At 39.8% G+C, this 14,104-nt stretch overlaps 1 protein-coding gene across 1 annotated transcript; it reads left to right on the top strand.

Moving 5' to 3' along the window:
* The first annotated feature begins 314 nt into the window (after positions 1-314).
* Positions 315-14,100, top strand: adam28 (ADAM metallopeptidase domain 28). Its single transcript, XM_062384761.1, has 22 exons — positions 315-435; positions 3,368-3,459; positions 3,579-3,655; positions 3,913-3,991; positions 4,150-4,226; positions 4,879-5,062; positions 5,169-5,231; positions 5,421-5,492; positions 5,661-5,830; positions 6,436-6,517; positions 7,521-7,654; positions 8,290-8,467; positions 9,404-9,493; positions 10,223-10,418; positions 10,504-10,609; positions 10,772-10,928; positions 11,202-11,282; positions 11,871-11,964; positions 12,069-12,174; positions 12,275-12,359; positions 12,640-12,732; positions 13,022-14,100. The coding sequence occupies exons 1-22, from the start codon at positions 378-380 to the stop codon at positions 13,052-13,054; spliced, it is 2,307 nt and encodes a 768-aa protein (XP_062240745.1). The 5' UTR covers positions 315-377; the 3' UTR covers positions 13,055-14,100.
* Positions 14,101-14,104: the final 4 nt, after the last annotated feature.

The raw sequence follows: 14,104 nt of genomic DNA, 5'->3' as shown, positions 1-14,104 counted from the left end.
GTGACATGTGCTTCTCTGAATCAGTCAGCCACAATGAGTCAAACTGCAGATTTATGGATTTTATTCCAAAAAAGTGGCTGAAGTTTCATCCAGAGAGTCAGAAAGTACAAATGCATCATGTCTTTGTCGAGATGACTGTGGATAATGATAATGTAAGACAATACAAGTATTCTTCCTGCATTCCTTAAGAGCAGCAGGGGCTTGCTCAGGCTGGTTGTGAGTGTGCTTAGAATTTGTTGTCAATGAGGAAGTAGCAGTGACAGCTGCAGGAGGGACGGCGAAGGCGTGGCAACAGAAACTCTGTTTGCAGGTAGGCAGCATAAAGCCTGATCACAGCACCGATCTGCTCTATTACAGTGACTGTCTGCACTTGGACAATGACAGCAACTCTCCTATTGTGGATCCTCATCCTAAATGCCTCGCTCGAGCCCTCAGGTAAGTCACTGGATCCTGCTACCTCCACTCAGCTCATTGGCTAATTAATAACTAAAGGCTGGGTTTATCCTCTCTCAAAGGTCTTTAACTGGTGTTCCTCCTCCTGTACAGCAAGTTAAATGTGTTGTTAATCGCAGAACTGGTCACGTAGTATATGTTTCCTAAATTGAATGCATGAGAATGTTCTTTTCAACATTACACATGCAGCTTTCATGATTTTTATGAAAGGATATTTGTTTCTTCTTTAATATGGTGGATCTACTTTTAGCTGTGTTTCCCTTATCTACGCTCATACAGCCTACTACAGTCTACTGTTATCGTTAAGTGATACTGACTTTGTTTGTGTAAGATACTCAGATCAGCCAAAGCATTAACACCAGGTTAACATGGTTCTAGTAACATTGTATATTGTGTGTGTGTGTGTGTGTGTGTGTGTGTGTGTGTGTGTATGTGTGTGTGTGTTTGTGTGTTTGTGTGTTGGTGTGGGTACATGTATATATATATATATATATATATATATATATATATATATAGTTGTAACAGTAACTAGTTAAGAGTTTTAATGTTTGCTGTCTGGTAAGTCATTACAGATGAAATGTTTACCAAAATGCATGTGTTACCACCCCCCTCTCAGGTGCCACTATGTACCTGGTGACCATGACTCAGACTGGCTTAGTCATTTCCTTTCAAGTTTCCTTCATAAACTGGAAAGTACAGGATTAGATTAGGCCATATCTTAATTTCGGTGACACGATCCCCTGTCAGAACGACAGACAGGATGTCTAAAAACTAATATGGAAAACTACAGCACCGTCGATGCTGCAGAAAGTGATGTTAGTAGGATGTGTATCAGACCCAGTGTTTGATTGAACAATTTCAAAATAAGAAAATTATGAAATCTACAGAGAACACAAAAAGAGAAGTAGGGTTAAAAAAACAAAAAAAATCTGTGGTACAGTTTGACTGCACACCAGACCAATATCTTGTCTCAGTACTGTGAACTAAAACTCTCAGCACAGCAAAACACGTTTTAATTACTAACGAAGACAGCCTGGTCACAGGGGCATGGATTTAGTTTTAGGTGACTTTGGGTCAGAGAAGAGAGAAGAAAAGAATATATACGTATATTATCATGTTATATAATCTTAAATACACCCATCTGCTTTCACTTCTACTGCATGTTTTCAGGTATTCTACTAATGATTTTTATTTAACCCAATAAAATAAGTTGAAGTTGTTACTGTTATTTCAAAGCTTCTTGCACATACCCGATTACGATTAAATTGTGTTTTCCACATTAATAGTGTGGTCTGTCTGTGAGTTCCAGCCGTATGCTTTATATCCTTATATTTACGGTATTCCCTTCACGCTGCTGACAGATCAAGGGATGTAGAGCAGCATGTATGCTCCTATAGATTCTTTGCTCTGATCTCATATGAGTATCAATGTTTTCAACAGAACAGATCTGGCATCTGGTCTATGCAAGGTGGAACGATATTCATATAGAAACAGCAATAAACCTGAGGGTGTGAAAGTAACAGGGGGATGGGTTAAGCAGGGTTAATGGAAAATCCCACAACGACAATTTTTGTGAAGAACAATGGGTAGACCTGCTCTATACGAAAAGAGCTCTACGGTTACTTCTCATATGATTTGGTTATATTTGAATGAAATCGACTTAACCTGATTTACAGTACAGGTTCATTGAAACAGGAGACCACATGCATGGAACAGTTTGAAACTAATCTGCCCTGAAGTGATCTCTAAACTGCTGTGACATGTGATATCGATGAATGAGGGATCCACTCTCACTCTACTCACCTGCTGCATTATATTAAAATCAGCTTCATCACTGACTGTGAATGCAGCAGGCGTTTCTTCTGAATCTGGAATAAAGTTCTGCACAGGCCATTGGCTGGGACAGCCTCTCAGCTTTCGCATATGGGGTCATTCAATATGCACATGTAGCCTGATAGAGAGAAACCTTTAGTAATATAATTTGCCTATAAATAAACTCCCCCTTACTTTACTTATATATTTGTTCAAATTTAGTTTGACAGTTGCGAAATATGCTTGGTTATTTGCTTCAAATCTCATTTGTTTTACATGCTTGGTTAGTTGCTGGAACTACAAACAAGATATGAACAGGTACACACAAGCAAGATACAACATGTTCATTAGTTCCAGAAATGCTGGTGGGGGAATGTCGATGAAAACAAGAAATACCGCCCACTCTGTAAACAGACCATTACATCTACGAATTGCTTGATTGAATTTTACACAAAAAGAGCTATAAGATCACTTGTGGCGGTATGTTATCTGAGATAAAAAGGCAGATTGACAGGATGTTGGATCAGGTGGTCTGATACCAGAGAGTATCAGACCTTTTCTGCATAGGTCCGAGCTATGTTTACATGTATCTCTCAATTAACCAAAATGTCTAACTATTCCTTTGACAGAAGCGTTAAAGCCAAATATAAATACAGAATCACTTGGTCACTACATGGAAAAACTTTCTGTTTTACCTAGAGTCAAATGATAAGATACATATTCAAATGCCTTCAGTAAATGTACCTGTCAATTCTGATTCATCAACAAGCTGTAATTTTAAAACATGATGCAAAGGAGACCACTGTTTTTTCCGTTTCCTAGAAGGGCGATGTTGGTTTAATCTAATCTTGTTAATCTTTCACTAACCTAATAAGTTATTAATCTTCTATTAACCATGACTGAAAAAAACAGAGATGCTTCCTCCTCCGAACTGTGATTGGAAGGCAGTGCCAGAAAATAACACATTTTCTTCTTTTAATGTTGAGTTTGGAAGAAGTCGGTTAACTGTCAGGTTCAAGATAAACTCTTCATCATAAACCTCATTAAATGAGCAAATGCGTCCCTATTACAAAGAGGTATAATGTGTGTTTAATCTCCATAGAAAGCCATGGAAGCCATGGGTTTGAGGAGGGGAATGACCATGAGGTGGTGCGCCCCGTGAGACTTCACACTGTCAGTAAAAGACAAGCAGAGGTATGGAACATTATTCTGTTTTCTGTGGTACATTTGTGTGATGCTCTGTCTGACTGTGATGTTGGTAAGGGAAAATTAAAAACTTCCTGAAAGCACAATTTGCATGTATGTTTCCACAGAACCTCAGACCACAGGCTATGAAGTATGGAATGACGTTGGGAGGAAAACATATTGAAATGCAACTAGAGAAAAATGAGTACGTTTTTAAACAGGCATGACTGTAAACTGTCAATTAAACAGATTGATTTCTTTTGGTTATTTAAGAAATAAAGACAATGTGCAGCTTCCTGGTTTTAGTTCAACAAAATAAATTAGCTGTGTGTTTCCAGGTATTGCAAGTTGTGGTTATCATATCTGCAGCGAGAATCATATCTGTGTAAGAATACAAGCACTGATGTGACACAGCATGGCATGGCATGATGTCCATTCATTTTTATATTCTTTCATCCTAAGTGAATTACTCACCAAAGACTACACTGAGACGTATTACCACGAGGACGGGACTCGAGTCACCACAAGCCCTGATGACATTGTAAGTGTTTGCATTCGTAGGCAAGTTTCACTTCAACATTCATAATGTGACGTCCTGTGAAGGAACAGACAACTGGGATTTCTCAATCGAATGTTTTAATGGTTTTAAAATGCTCCTAAAAAGATCACTTGAACGTTGTGGTCCTTCTCGTTTCCCAGGATCACTGCTACTATCATGGGAGGATTGTGAACGACAGCAAATCATCTGTTAGTCTCAGCACTTGTGATGGACTCAGGTGAGCCCACCATTCAGCTTTACCTTTAAGCGTCATCATAAACTCAAAAGACATGCCACTGACATTTAAGCATCCCATAATATTAATTGCTAACAAAATTATTTGCAGATATTTAATAACATTATTACATTATTGGTTGGATTAAGCCTCAAAGGAAGATCCAAAATTGCAGCTCGAATTAGGGAATAACTTAACAATGATGTTCCAAATGTTTTAGTTCAATCTGACTGAAAATGCTTAGTGATTTGTTTGGGGCTTTAAAGGGCAGAAACGTCTAGCAGCAAACTACGATGATAATGATATTATCAGCTTTGGGTTGAAACTTGACAGTAAACAGTAATTTGAGGAAATGCTGGAAAATGTTTTTATCCAACTGGCAAATAATAGATCTGTTTGGCTCTCCACCGACTCCTGAGGGATATATCTGTCTACACTAAACACAGCTTAAAGATTGACAGGGTGTTAATAGGACATACAGCTGTGGGGCACAAAACCAAAACAGTAGGCTGAAAGATGCTAAAATCATTAAAAGTAATAAGAGGGATACATTGTTAAGTTCTTGACTCTTTCCAATGTTATACAAATAATTGGTTAAAGACACCTCAATGCAATTGCCCATAGAACTAAAAGAACTGGTGTGATCTTGGTTTAGGGGTTACTTCAGAACATCTGCCCAGAGGTACCTGATCGAGCCCTTGTCAGGAGACGATGAGGGCAATCACACGGTGACGACAGTCACAGAGAAGAACTATATTCCTGCAGTGTGTGGTGTCACCAACACCAGCTGGAGTGACGACTTTGAACCCCCAACAAGCCGCAGCCGCTCCAGAGCAGGGGTAACTTCATTACTTTCACAGCACAGCTGCAGTGCCATCAGTCCGTCGAAAAAATGTGTTAAATAACAACAACGATTAAGAAAAACTATATTCCTCTGCCCTCCAGGGTATATCGATTGTCCAGCAACAGAAATACCTTGAGCTCTTCCTTGTTGCTGATAACCGTGAGGTAAGATAAAATGTGATGCGGAAACTTTAAACGATTCATCAAGTCAATGGGAAGTTAACATAATTGTATTGGTATTTATAGTTTTCTGGGTATTTTGGTGTACTTTTTAAGTTAGTAAGTCAATGATGAATCAATTGCAGAGAAACAGAAACCGTGAGCTTGCTCTAACATGACGACGTGATGTTTCAGTATGTGAAGATGAAGCGAGATATGACAGCGCTGAGAAAGAGGCTATTTGAAGTTGTCAACTTTGTCAACATGGTGAGTCGGTACATGAGTATCCATTTCATTTCTCTTGGTGTCTTTAGCGTCCTTGGATTCCTTGAACGGTAATATGTTTCAGCCATATTCAGCTGTGATAATAATCCGATGAGTTTCAGCATGAAATGAACACTGTAGCTGTTCCCTTTCTCCTGTTGGTGTTTGCAGGCCTATAAGCCCCTGAGGACCTTTATTGCTCTGGTGGGAATCGAGATCTGGTCCAACGGTGACTTGATCAGTGTGACCCCCCCGGCCGGCGACAACCTGCAGGCTTTCATGAATTGGAGGAACTCTGAGCTGGTCAAGAGGACAAAGCATGACAACGCACATCTCATCAGGTCTGAATAGTCTGTAGAGACCAAATATTCTCAACTGTGGGAAAAGGGGGGGAAGAAAACTTTTGTTTGCTCTATCCCCACTAGTTAATTAAAATAAATGCAGTGATATATGTCCCTGGTGCTGGGACATTGTGAAACAGGCTTTTGGTTTCTCCCTGAAACAAACCACAGTGGACATGTTTTGTTTCCTGGTTAAACCAGATCAGATCTCGGTGTACTGGAGGTTTTCAGTTACCACATGATGCTTGTGTAATTTGTGTCTTTGTACATATCAGGCTGTTACTAACTCTTGGACTAGGTGCGATGTCACATGCCTGTAATGTTTCAAATTCAGATTTCAGAGAAGTTCTGATTTCTCAATACAAACTAACGTGACTCCATATAGTGCCAGTTTAGTTCACGTTGACTTGACATGCCATTTCGTTACAATAAACCTGGACAAGTTGTTAGAATCATGAACAAAATTATAATATAAGAAACCAAATAAAAGCCACAGAACTGCTGATGCCAGAAGCAGTTAATGAAGAACTAGATGGATTGGAGAACAGTGTTGATATTGATAGGTCACCATCAATAGTCAAAGGGTTTCTCCTACTGTCTTTCAGTGGCATCGACTTTGAAGGATCAACTGTGGGACTGGCTTTTATCGGGACCCTTTGCTCTGGTCACTCTGTTGGGGTCGTTCAGGTGAGACAGGAAGTTGTATTCTGTTATTGCGATGGTATCGTCTATATCATACACTTGGTGGGGGGGGAAATTAGCAACCAAGGTATTTATCTCTGTGTATCACTTAGAACCAGCTGAAATCTGTTAACTCCCGGGGAGGATGAGAATGAATCCTAATGATCTGCTGAGTGTCTGTAAGTAGGCGCTAACTCAATAGTTTATAAATTAAATTATAAAATATCCTCTCAATGATTGGAATAAAATTTGTGTTACAAGGTACTTTTGCCCTTGCTTCACCATGAAGTTAACATTTGTGGGTTCAGGTAAAATGCTTCTAGCCCTATTGGATGAATGAATGTGATATTTGATGCAGAAGCTCATGTTTCCCTCAGGATGATGATAACTTTTATCTCGCGCCATCATCAAGTAAAAGATCGAAAACAACTTTATCCAGTAACTTTGGTCAGTGTTGTCCTCGTTACTGAGAAAATAATAATTACACATTACTTACATACCTGACCAGTTATTTGTAACCTTGTTTAGATAAGTGCTATACCAATGAATTTATTATTATCATTATTATGATATTTTCCCCTGACCATTACTTGGTTGGTTGAAGGACTAAATTTTCCAATTTGGGTGCAGATCCGGAATAGGAGGCAATTTCTTGTACTTTTTTAACATTGTGATATAAGGCATTTTCAACATTTTCAACATTTTCAACATGGTCTAAACCGGAGAAGTCCGTTTTTTCACAAGCTCATATGAAACTCACTGTGGGTGAGCACACGTCTAGACTGACGCGTGTTCCTCTGTGGGAACAGAGGAACTCTAAACCAAAATGCCTCAACACCATGTGGTCAGAAAGTCAGTACAGCAAGTTCAACTGAGGCAAGAGACATGTTATCATGTGATAGCTGTCTGACCTTGGTGTAGTCTTGCTTTAAACAGATGTAAGTTACTGATAAAAGCAACTACATTTTAAGAGATCCTCTCTCACAACTGTAATTCTGTTGCCTCTCAGGATCACAATGACCGGGCCATTGCTGTGGGAGCTACCCTGGCTCATGAGATGGGCCACAACCTGGGCATGGACCATGACGACTCCAGTGCCTGCTCCTGTTCTGGAGACAGCTGCATCATGGCTGCATCCCTCAGGTAAGAACAATCATCCAGAGGTGTCTGATAAAGGCAGATCAGACACAGACAGAGACCTTTAGGTTTGACAAGCATGTAATGGCATCTTCAGAGCGCTCCCCATCTCAGCTTGAGGCCCACGGCTCGAGGCTACATCTCCTGTAAAACTGTCAGCAGTGTGCAGGCATTGTTGGTAAAGAGGAAACCATATTTTGAGAATAAGAAGAAGTGTTAAACGAAAGAAAATATATTTCTGACTGCTGCAGCAATTTAGATTTTTTTTATAGTCTAGCCTGGACTCTACCTTCCTTCTGAAAAACGTAAAAGTGATCCTCTGGGTGATCATTGCACCCAGAGGATCACTTTTACGTTTTTCAGAAGGAAGAGTCCAGGTGTGAAAAGAACTGCTACTAATAATAGTTTTTCTGTATATCAGAGCCCTTGCATTATGCATTATGCATTTTGACTTAAAAGCTGTCACAAGAAATGAACTTTTCATCTCTTACAAGTCAATTCTTTGGTGAAAAAACCCTCCAGAAAAAGTTGCATCCAATAACAACCTGTTCTGGACTGGATGACGGGGGTTAATGATTAGATGAAAAGTTACATGAAGCAGAGACTGTATTAACCAGAGTTTATGTGCTGTTCTTCCTCAGCTGGAACATTCCTCGCACTTTCAGCAGCTGCAGTGGCAACAACTATGAAAATTACCTGACGAGCCGCAGCCCCAGCTGTCTGCTGGACAAACCAGACTACAAGACTGTGGTGGCTCCTTCCGTCTGTGGGAACGGCTTCAGGGAGGCAGGAGAGCAGTGCGACTGTGGCACAGTGCAGGTAAAGAACCAGTACTGACAGTGGAGGATCTGCCTCAATCATCTTGTTAACTCATCTTGACTCATTCCTGGGAGTAAAGCTGCCTGACATGTACTAACACATTGAAGGAGAGGAAGTCAGCCTTGTTCTAAAAGTGGCAACAACAACTGTGTGAATTAACATAATAAACTGAAACAGGATTCATATTTTTGTTTAGTACAACCGCCTGTACACCCAGGCTCACCGACAGCCTTATTTGATGAAGGCATTATTCAGTTTATAAGCATACACACACACACATACATATATCAGCATGCTTACAGTGTAAACAGCAGTGTGCAATTAAATTATTCTGCTATTAATATTATTTGGTACTAAACACTTTACACACATTACATACTCTTATTATTGTGGCAAATGGCATTATGTTGGAACAAAAAGCTATTGACAATAAGGTAGAATTAAACTGACAACAGTTAAGTAAAACAAGTGATAACTTTCATTGTGAGTGAACTCCTTGCTGAGCTGGGACCGGTGTTCAGACATGTCTTTGGCCTCCAATGGAATGCTTGGTTGCCGCCGGCCACAACTTTTAAAACGTTTTTAATTTCATGGAACTGCACCACAACCCCCCAAGCTATTTTATATCTTGAACCACATTATTATGGTGCGAAAACACAAACAGTGATAAGGGAACTTTATATAGCCAACAGTTATATAGGATCATATAGCCTAGGTATATTGGGTAGATGAAAACAATAAATATTTGTCAGAAACTGTCACCGTAGTGTCTACCAGGTCTCCCTGGTGCACCGCTTCACCTACTGCAGATGTGTTGTTAATGCCGGAGAGCCCGACCTTAAACAAATATACACAGATGACTAAATGAAGCCATCACAACATGAGGCAACATGAGGATTTTTTAACACCATAACCGCCTCTGTGTTGTCTTTATAGGAGTGTACCAATCCATGTTGCAACGCTACCACCTGTGCTCTGAAGGACGGCTCGCAGTGTGCTGACGGTGAATGCTGCGAGAACTGTAAGGTGAGTAAAGAAGGAAAAGACATGTTGTTGTACTTGAGCCAATGGCTTTTGTCTTCTTCTAACAATGTAGCCTCTGGCCTGTCACAGCCCTCTGGTGGGAATATGATATATTACAAATGTGATAATAACAAACTTAATTCATGAAGCACCTTTAAAAGTTACAAGTTTACAAAGTGCTTTGACAACAAAGCAAAAGTCAAATACAGAGAAATAAATAAATCCGCAGGAAACTACAGATTTATATGATATTAACACCGGGGTGGTGGAAAACTATGTCACAAACACACTTGATCACATACAAGTGGTAGAGGGACAATTTTTAAAAGACGACTTCACATGAAATTAAGACTATAAAGAGGGGCTTTAAGAAGTGATTTAAAATAAGTCAAGAAAGAAATACTTCAACTAAAAAGAAATAAATGAACCTCTCAAATAATGTTTTGTTTATTTATTTCACCATGGTGTATGAGCCTCGCAGGGATTTACAGTGGTGGCACTTAAGTCCAGATACGTTTAAACAAATGTAATATGATTTAAAAAAAAATATTGATATATATTTTATTCTATTTTTTATAATTTATATAAAATAAAATTACTTTGCTCAAAAATACTTTTTAGTGATATTTGTTGTATCTTACAACATTTTATTTGAATACCCACATCTCATAGAAGACACAAGGACCCATTACATAGTGAAGTGCACTGATCTATGTGTGATGTGATCTACAGATCCTGCCTCGCTCCAGGGAGTGCCGCAGGAAGCAGGATGACTGTGACCTGGCAGAGTACTGCGACGGCACGAGCAACACCTGCTCCGAGGACGTGTTCGCTGTGAACGGCCACCCGTGTGACGGAGACCTGGGATACTGCTACAACGGCCAGTGTCCGCGGAGGCCCAACCAGTGTATCAAGTACTACGGATCAGGTGAGTGTCTTTTCCTCATGTCATATATAAATAGATTATTAATACTACCATCTTTAAACATGCTTCCTTACATAACATACATCAGGTGCTATAGAGGCTGGACAGTACTGCTACGACCACAACACCAGAGGAGTCTACTACGGCTTCTGCAAACGTCCCTCAAAGGACCAGTACATCCCCTGTCAGAGAGAGTGAGTCTCAGCCAATCACACAGTCTGACAGTTTCTCTGTTCTCTTGTTTAATCCACAGAACTTTCAAAGTAAAGCATCTGCATCACAGTCAAGTTGACTTTAAATTGGATCATTGACTTTAACGTGAATATGAACATATGCTGACTCTCTTTTCTGTGCAGGGACGTGTTGTGTGGGAAGCTCTACTGTCACCATGGTAAGACAAACCCAAACTATGGCCGCATGGTGTCGATCGGCCAGTGCAAGGCAACTTTCTATGACGACTTCCCTAACGACTACAGCCTGGTCGACACTGGGACAATATGTGGGGATGGAAAGGTACCAGGCTCTGCTAGTGTGTGTGTGTGTGTTTGTTTATTTATAAACAAATCTCATCAATAAGAATAATTTGGCAGAGGGCATAAGGAGGGAGGTTCAAGAAAATACAATACACTAACAAGCAGAGTCTTTCTGATCAGTGCTTCACAGTCAATCAAGAAATGAATGCACTCGTTCAAACATTTCAGTGCTGAGTCCACAGTGTGTGTCACAGTAACCAGCGTCTGAGGAGCCTGATAACTAAGACCCAGGGACTTGTTTCTGTTTTTGAAGGTGTGCAGCGAGAGCCAGTGTGTGGATTTGGTGACAGCGTACAGAAACACCAACTGCTCTGCAAAATGCTCAGGCCACGCTGTAAGTGCATCCACACCCCAACACTGCTTTAGTTTAGTTTTCATTCCCACTGCTTATATACACACCTTTTATATTCATATCATAATGAATACTAGTGTAAATTGACATATATATATAAATATAAACACACACATACAATGTTTATACTGATAATTATATTGTATACCACACCTGCCTATGTACTAATATCAATCTATACATGCATGTGTATGTGTAATATTGTTTTAATATCTCCTACATAGTTCAAAAATACATTTTCATGAAGTCATACTATGCCACTACACATTAGCCAAATTACATGCTCCAAATATTTTCATCTGCAGTGAAAGGTGTCTATCATATATATTCGCCGCGTTTTCATTATATTTAATTTCTTATTTTTCTATATTGCCTATTTTATTCTATTTTCATACTTTCATGTCTTCTCTTCATTTTGACTATCTGCTGCTGTAAGGGGCCTAACGCTTTTCTTATCTTATCTTTTAGTTTGTACTTTGGATGGTGTGTTTAATGTCCCTGTGTTGACAGAGGTGCTGCTGTGTCATTAAACATATTGTGTGATATTCACGTGTCCTCGCTGCTCCTCAGGTGTGTAACCACAGGAGTGAGTGTCAGTGTCTGCCTGGGTGGATGCCTCCTTCCTGCGTCTCAGAAGATGCAGATTTCTCTGCTCTTTCCCCGGGTACCTACAACATGTGCATCTGCCCACTCTAGATTGAACACAGGATGTGAATCATCCACTGATGCATTCAAACAAAACTGAAAGTTTATTGTTTCGTATTGCAGGAGCAGTTGTTGCCATATCAGTGACAATTGTACTGGTTGTTCTCGGCATCATCCTCGGTGTGATTGGGTTCATGTGGAAAAAACGACAAACACCCATTTTGCCAACGTAGGTCATGCTCACTCTGTCTCAGGTCTTGATGACGCTGTTTTACTCCACTTTTGTGAATGTCCAGAGCCGGCAGATGAAATCTTTGTTTCTATGACAGTTCACACACCCAGAGGAAGATGGCAGCAGGGGACATGTCCATTCAGCGTGTCAACAAAGGGCCAGCTCCTGGTCCAGTGCCACAGGTAACGAGTTGGGCCATAATAGTGCTTGTCAACTGAACAATTTCAATGATTATTGTGAAAAAAGTCCAATACATATTGATATAATGCTTATGCATTGTGCAAATTTGGAGATATAACCGGTAATTGATCATCCTCAGATTTGTAAAGTGATTCTCCGTTTATAAAGTGTTTAAAACCGCAACTTGGTATTGATATCAACATGTGAATCATTGATATTTGTGAGCATGTGTTCCAGTCCTATAATAACCAACTGTTAATTTCATGTCCGAACAACTTTTAGGTTGGAATAGTGAAGCCCAGAGCTGCACCTCCTCCACCTCCAGGAGGGCGAAAACCTAAACCACCGAGTCAGAACTACTTGGCTGCACGTCAGGTAACTCAACCACACAGGTTATAAGCTTCTTAAGTGTTAGAACACCACAACGTCAAATAAAAATGGCGCCGGGAGAGATTCCTGAATATGTTGATTTCAATTTAAACAAAGAAATCGGATTGGATTACCGTAAACAGCAAACAGTCAGCTGATTAGAGCAGGCTGGGAGAGTGAAAGAGAGTTGAGATGGAATGAGAAGAAGAGAAAGATTGAACTCGCACCGAACTTCAGTTGTACTTTTTTTAGTCACTCAAACATATATTCTTTTTAATACCATTTTGTCCTGCAGGCTCTGAGGCCAGTTCCTCCACCAAAAGTCTGATGTCTGACAGCGCCACCTTTAACCAAACCTGGGGAGACTCAACTTTGTCCACTGTCTCCAGGCTCCAGGCAGCCCAGAGGAACAGAGACATTTTATATTCAAGGCCTCTGGTTCCTCTGCCTGAGGGTGTTCAGTGTTTGTACCAGTGATGTGCAGGACTGCAGGAGGGACACACTGAGCTCTACATTGTCACTTCCATGTACTGCCAGCGCATTACAGGGAATGTACTGTACGTTTTATTTTTATGGCACTTTTTTTTTATATGATAGTGTAAGGGTTTACTGCAGTTAGAAACAGAAGCAGCTCTGGCCTTAACGTGAGCCTTGTAAATGTATACATGTTCTTTTATTTTGCAAAAGAAATTATACAGAATATTGCACAAAACTGGATTTTAGTTTCAAAGTGTTTTCAACAGCAACAGTACTTTCAAAATGTTGTGTCGTTTTCATAAACTTTTGACTTGATGGTCAATGTTGATGCAATGTTGTAGAAATACTCAGATCACAAGAAAAAAACATATTATAAAACTGTGCTGCATTTTCAGGTAGAGCTCAGGTAATGACACACACTGTAAATCCAGAACAAATGGATACACGTCGGTGATATATTTATTAGACTAGTTTGTCAAGTTATGTTCAGACAACAATTTGAAAGTTTTTGCAGTAGCACTTCACAGTTCAGTTTCAGTTAATTTCAATTAAATGTCATCATGACGTCCATGTGTTGTTGTCTGCTTCACATTCAACAAAAACCTGTGACAGTGTTAATTGCTCCTAGTCAATATGATTATTACTGATATAGTTTGTGTACATAAAATGTTTGCAGTACACCTTATTTATACTTATGTATTCCTGAATGAGTTCACTGTGTGAACATGTACATAAAAACTCTGTATGCAGGTTACATTTGGCACTTAGTGAGAATAAGATGGTATATTTTTCCTTACTGTTCACTAACTTGGGTCTTGTGCACAGTGAGGGAACAACAAGCAGCGAGGTTCCACACGACTAACATTTTAACAATTAAATCTATCTCTGGAAAACCAACCCC

Source organism: Platichthys flesus, chromosome 3, assembly GCF_949316205.1.
Source record: "Platichthys flesus chromosome 3, fPlaFle2.1, whole genome shotgun sequence".
NCBI lineage: Eukaryota > Metazoa > Chordata > Actinopteri > Pleuronectiformes > Pleuronectidae > Platichthys > Platichthys flesus.
This window is presented reverse-complemented; position numbering and strand designations above follow the sequence as displayed.

Coding starts and splice junctions, on each gene's coding strand:
- adam28 (XM_062384761.1), top strand. CDS start 378: ATGACAGCAACTCTCCTATTGTGGATCCTCATCCTAAATGCCTCGCTC. Junction 5,831..6,435: donor GACAACGCACATCTCATCAG/GTCTGAATAGTC, acceptor ACTGTCTTTCAG/TGGCATCGACTTTGAAGGAT. Junction 8,468..9,403: donor GCGACTGTGGCACAGTGCAG/GTAAAGAACCAG, acceptor TTGTCTTTATAG/GAGTGTACCAATCCATGTTG.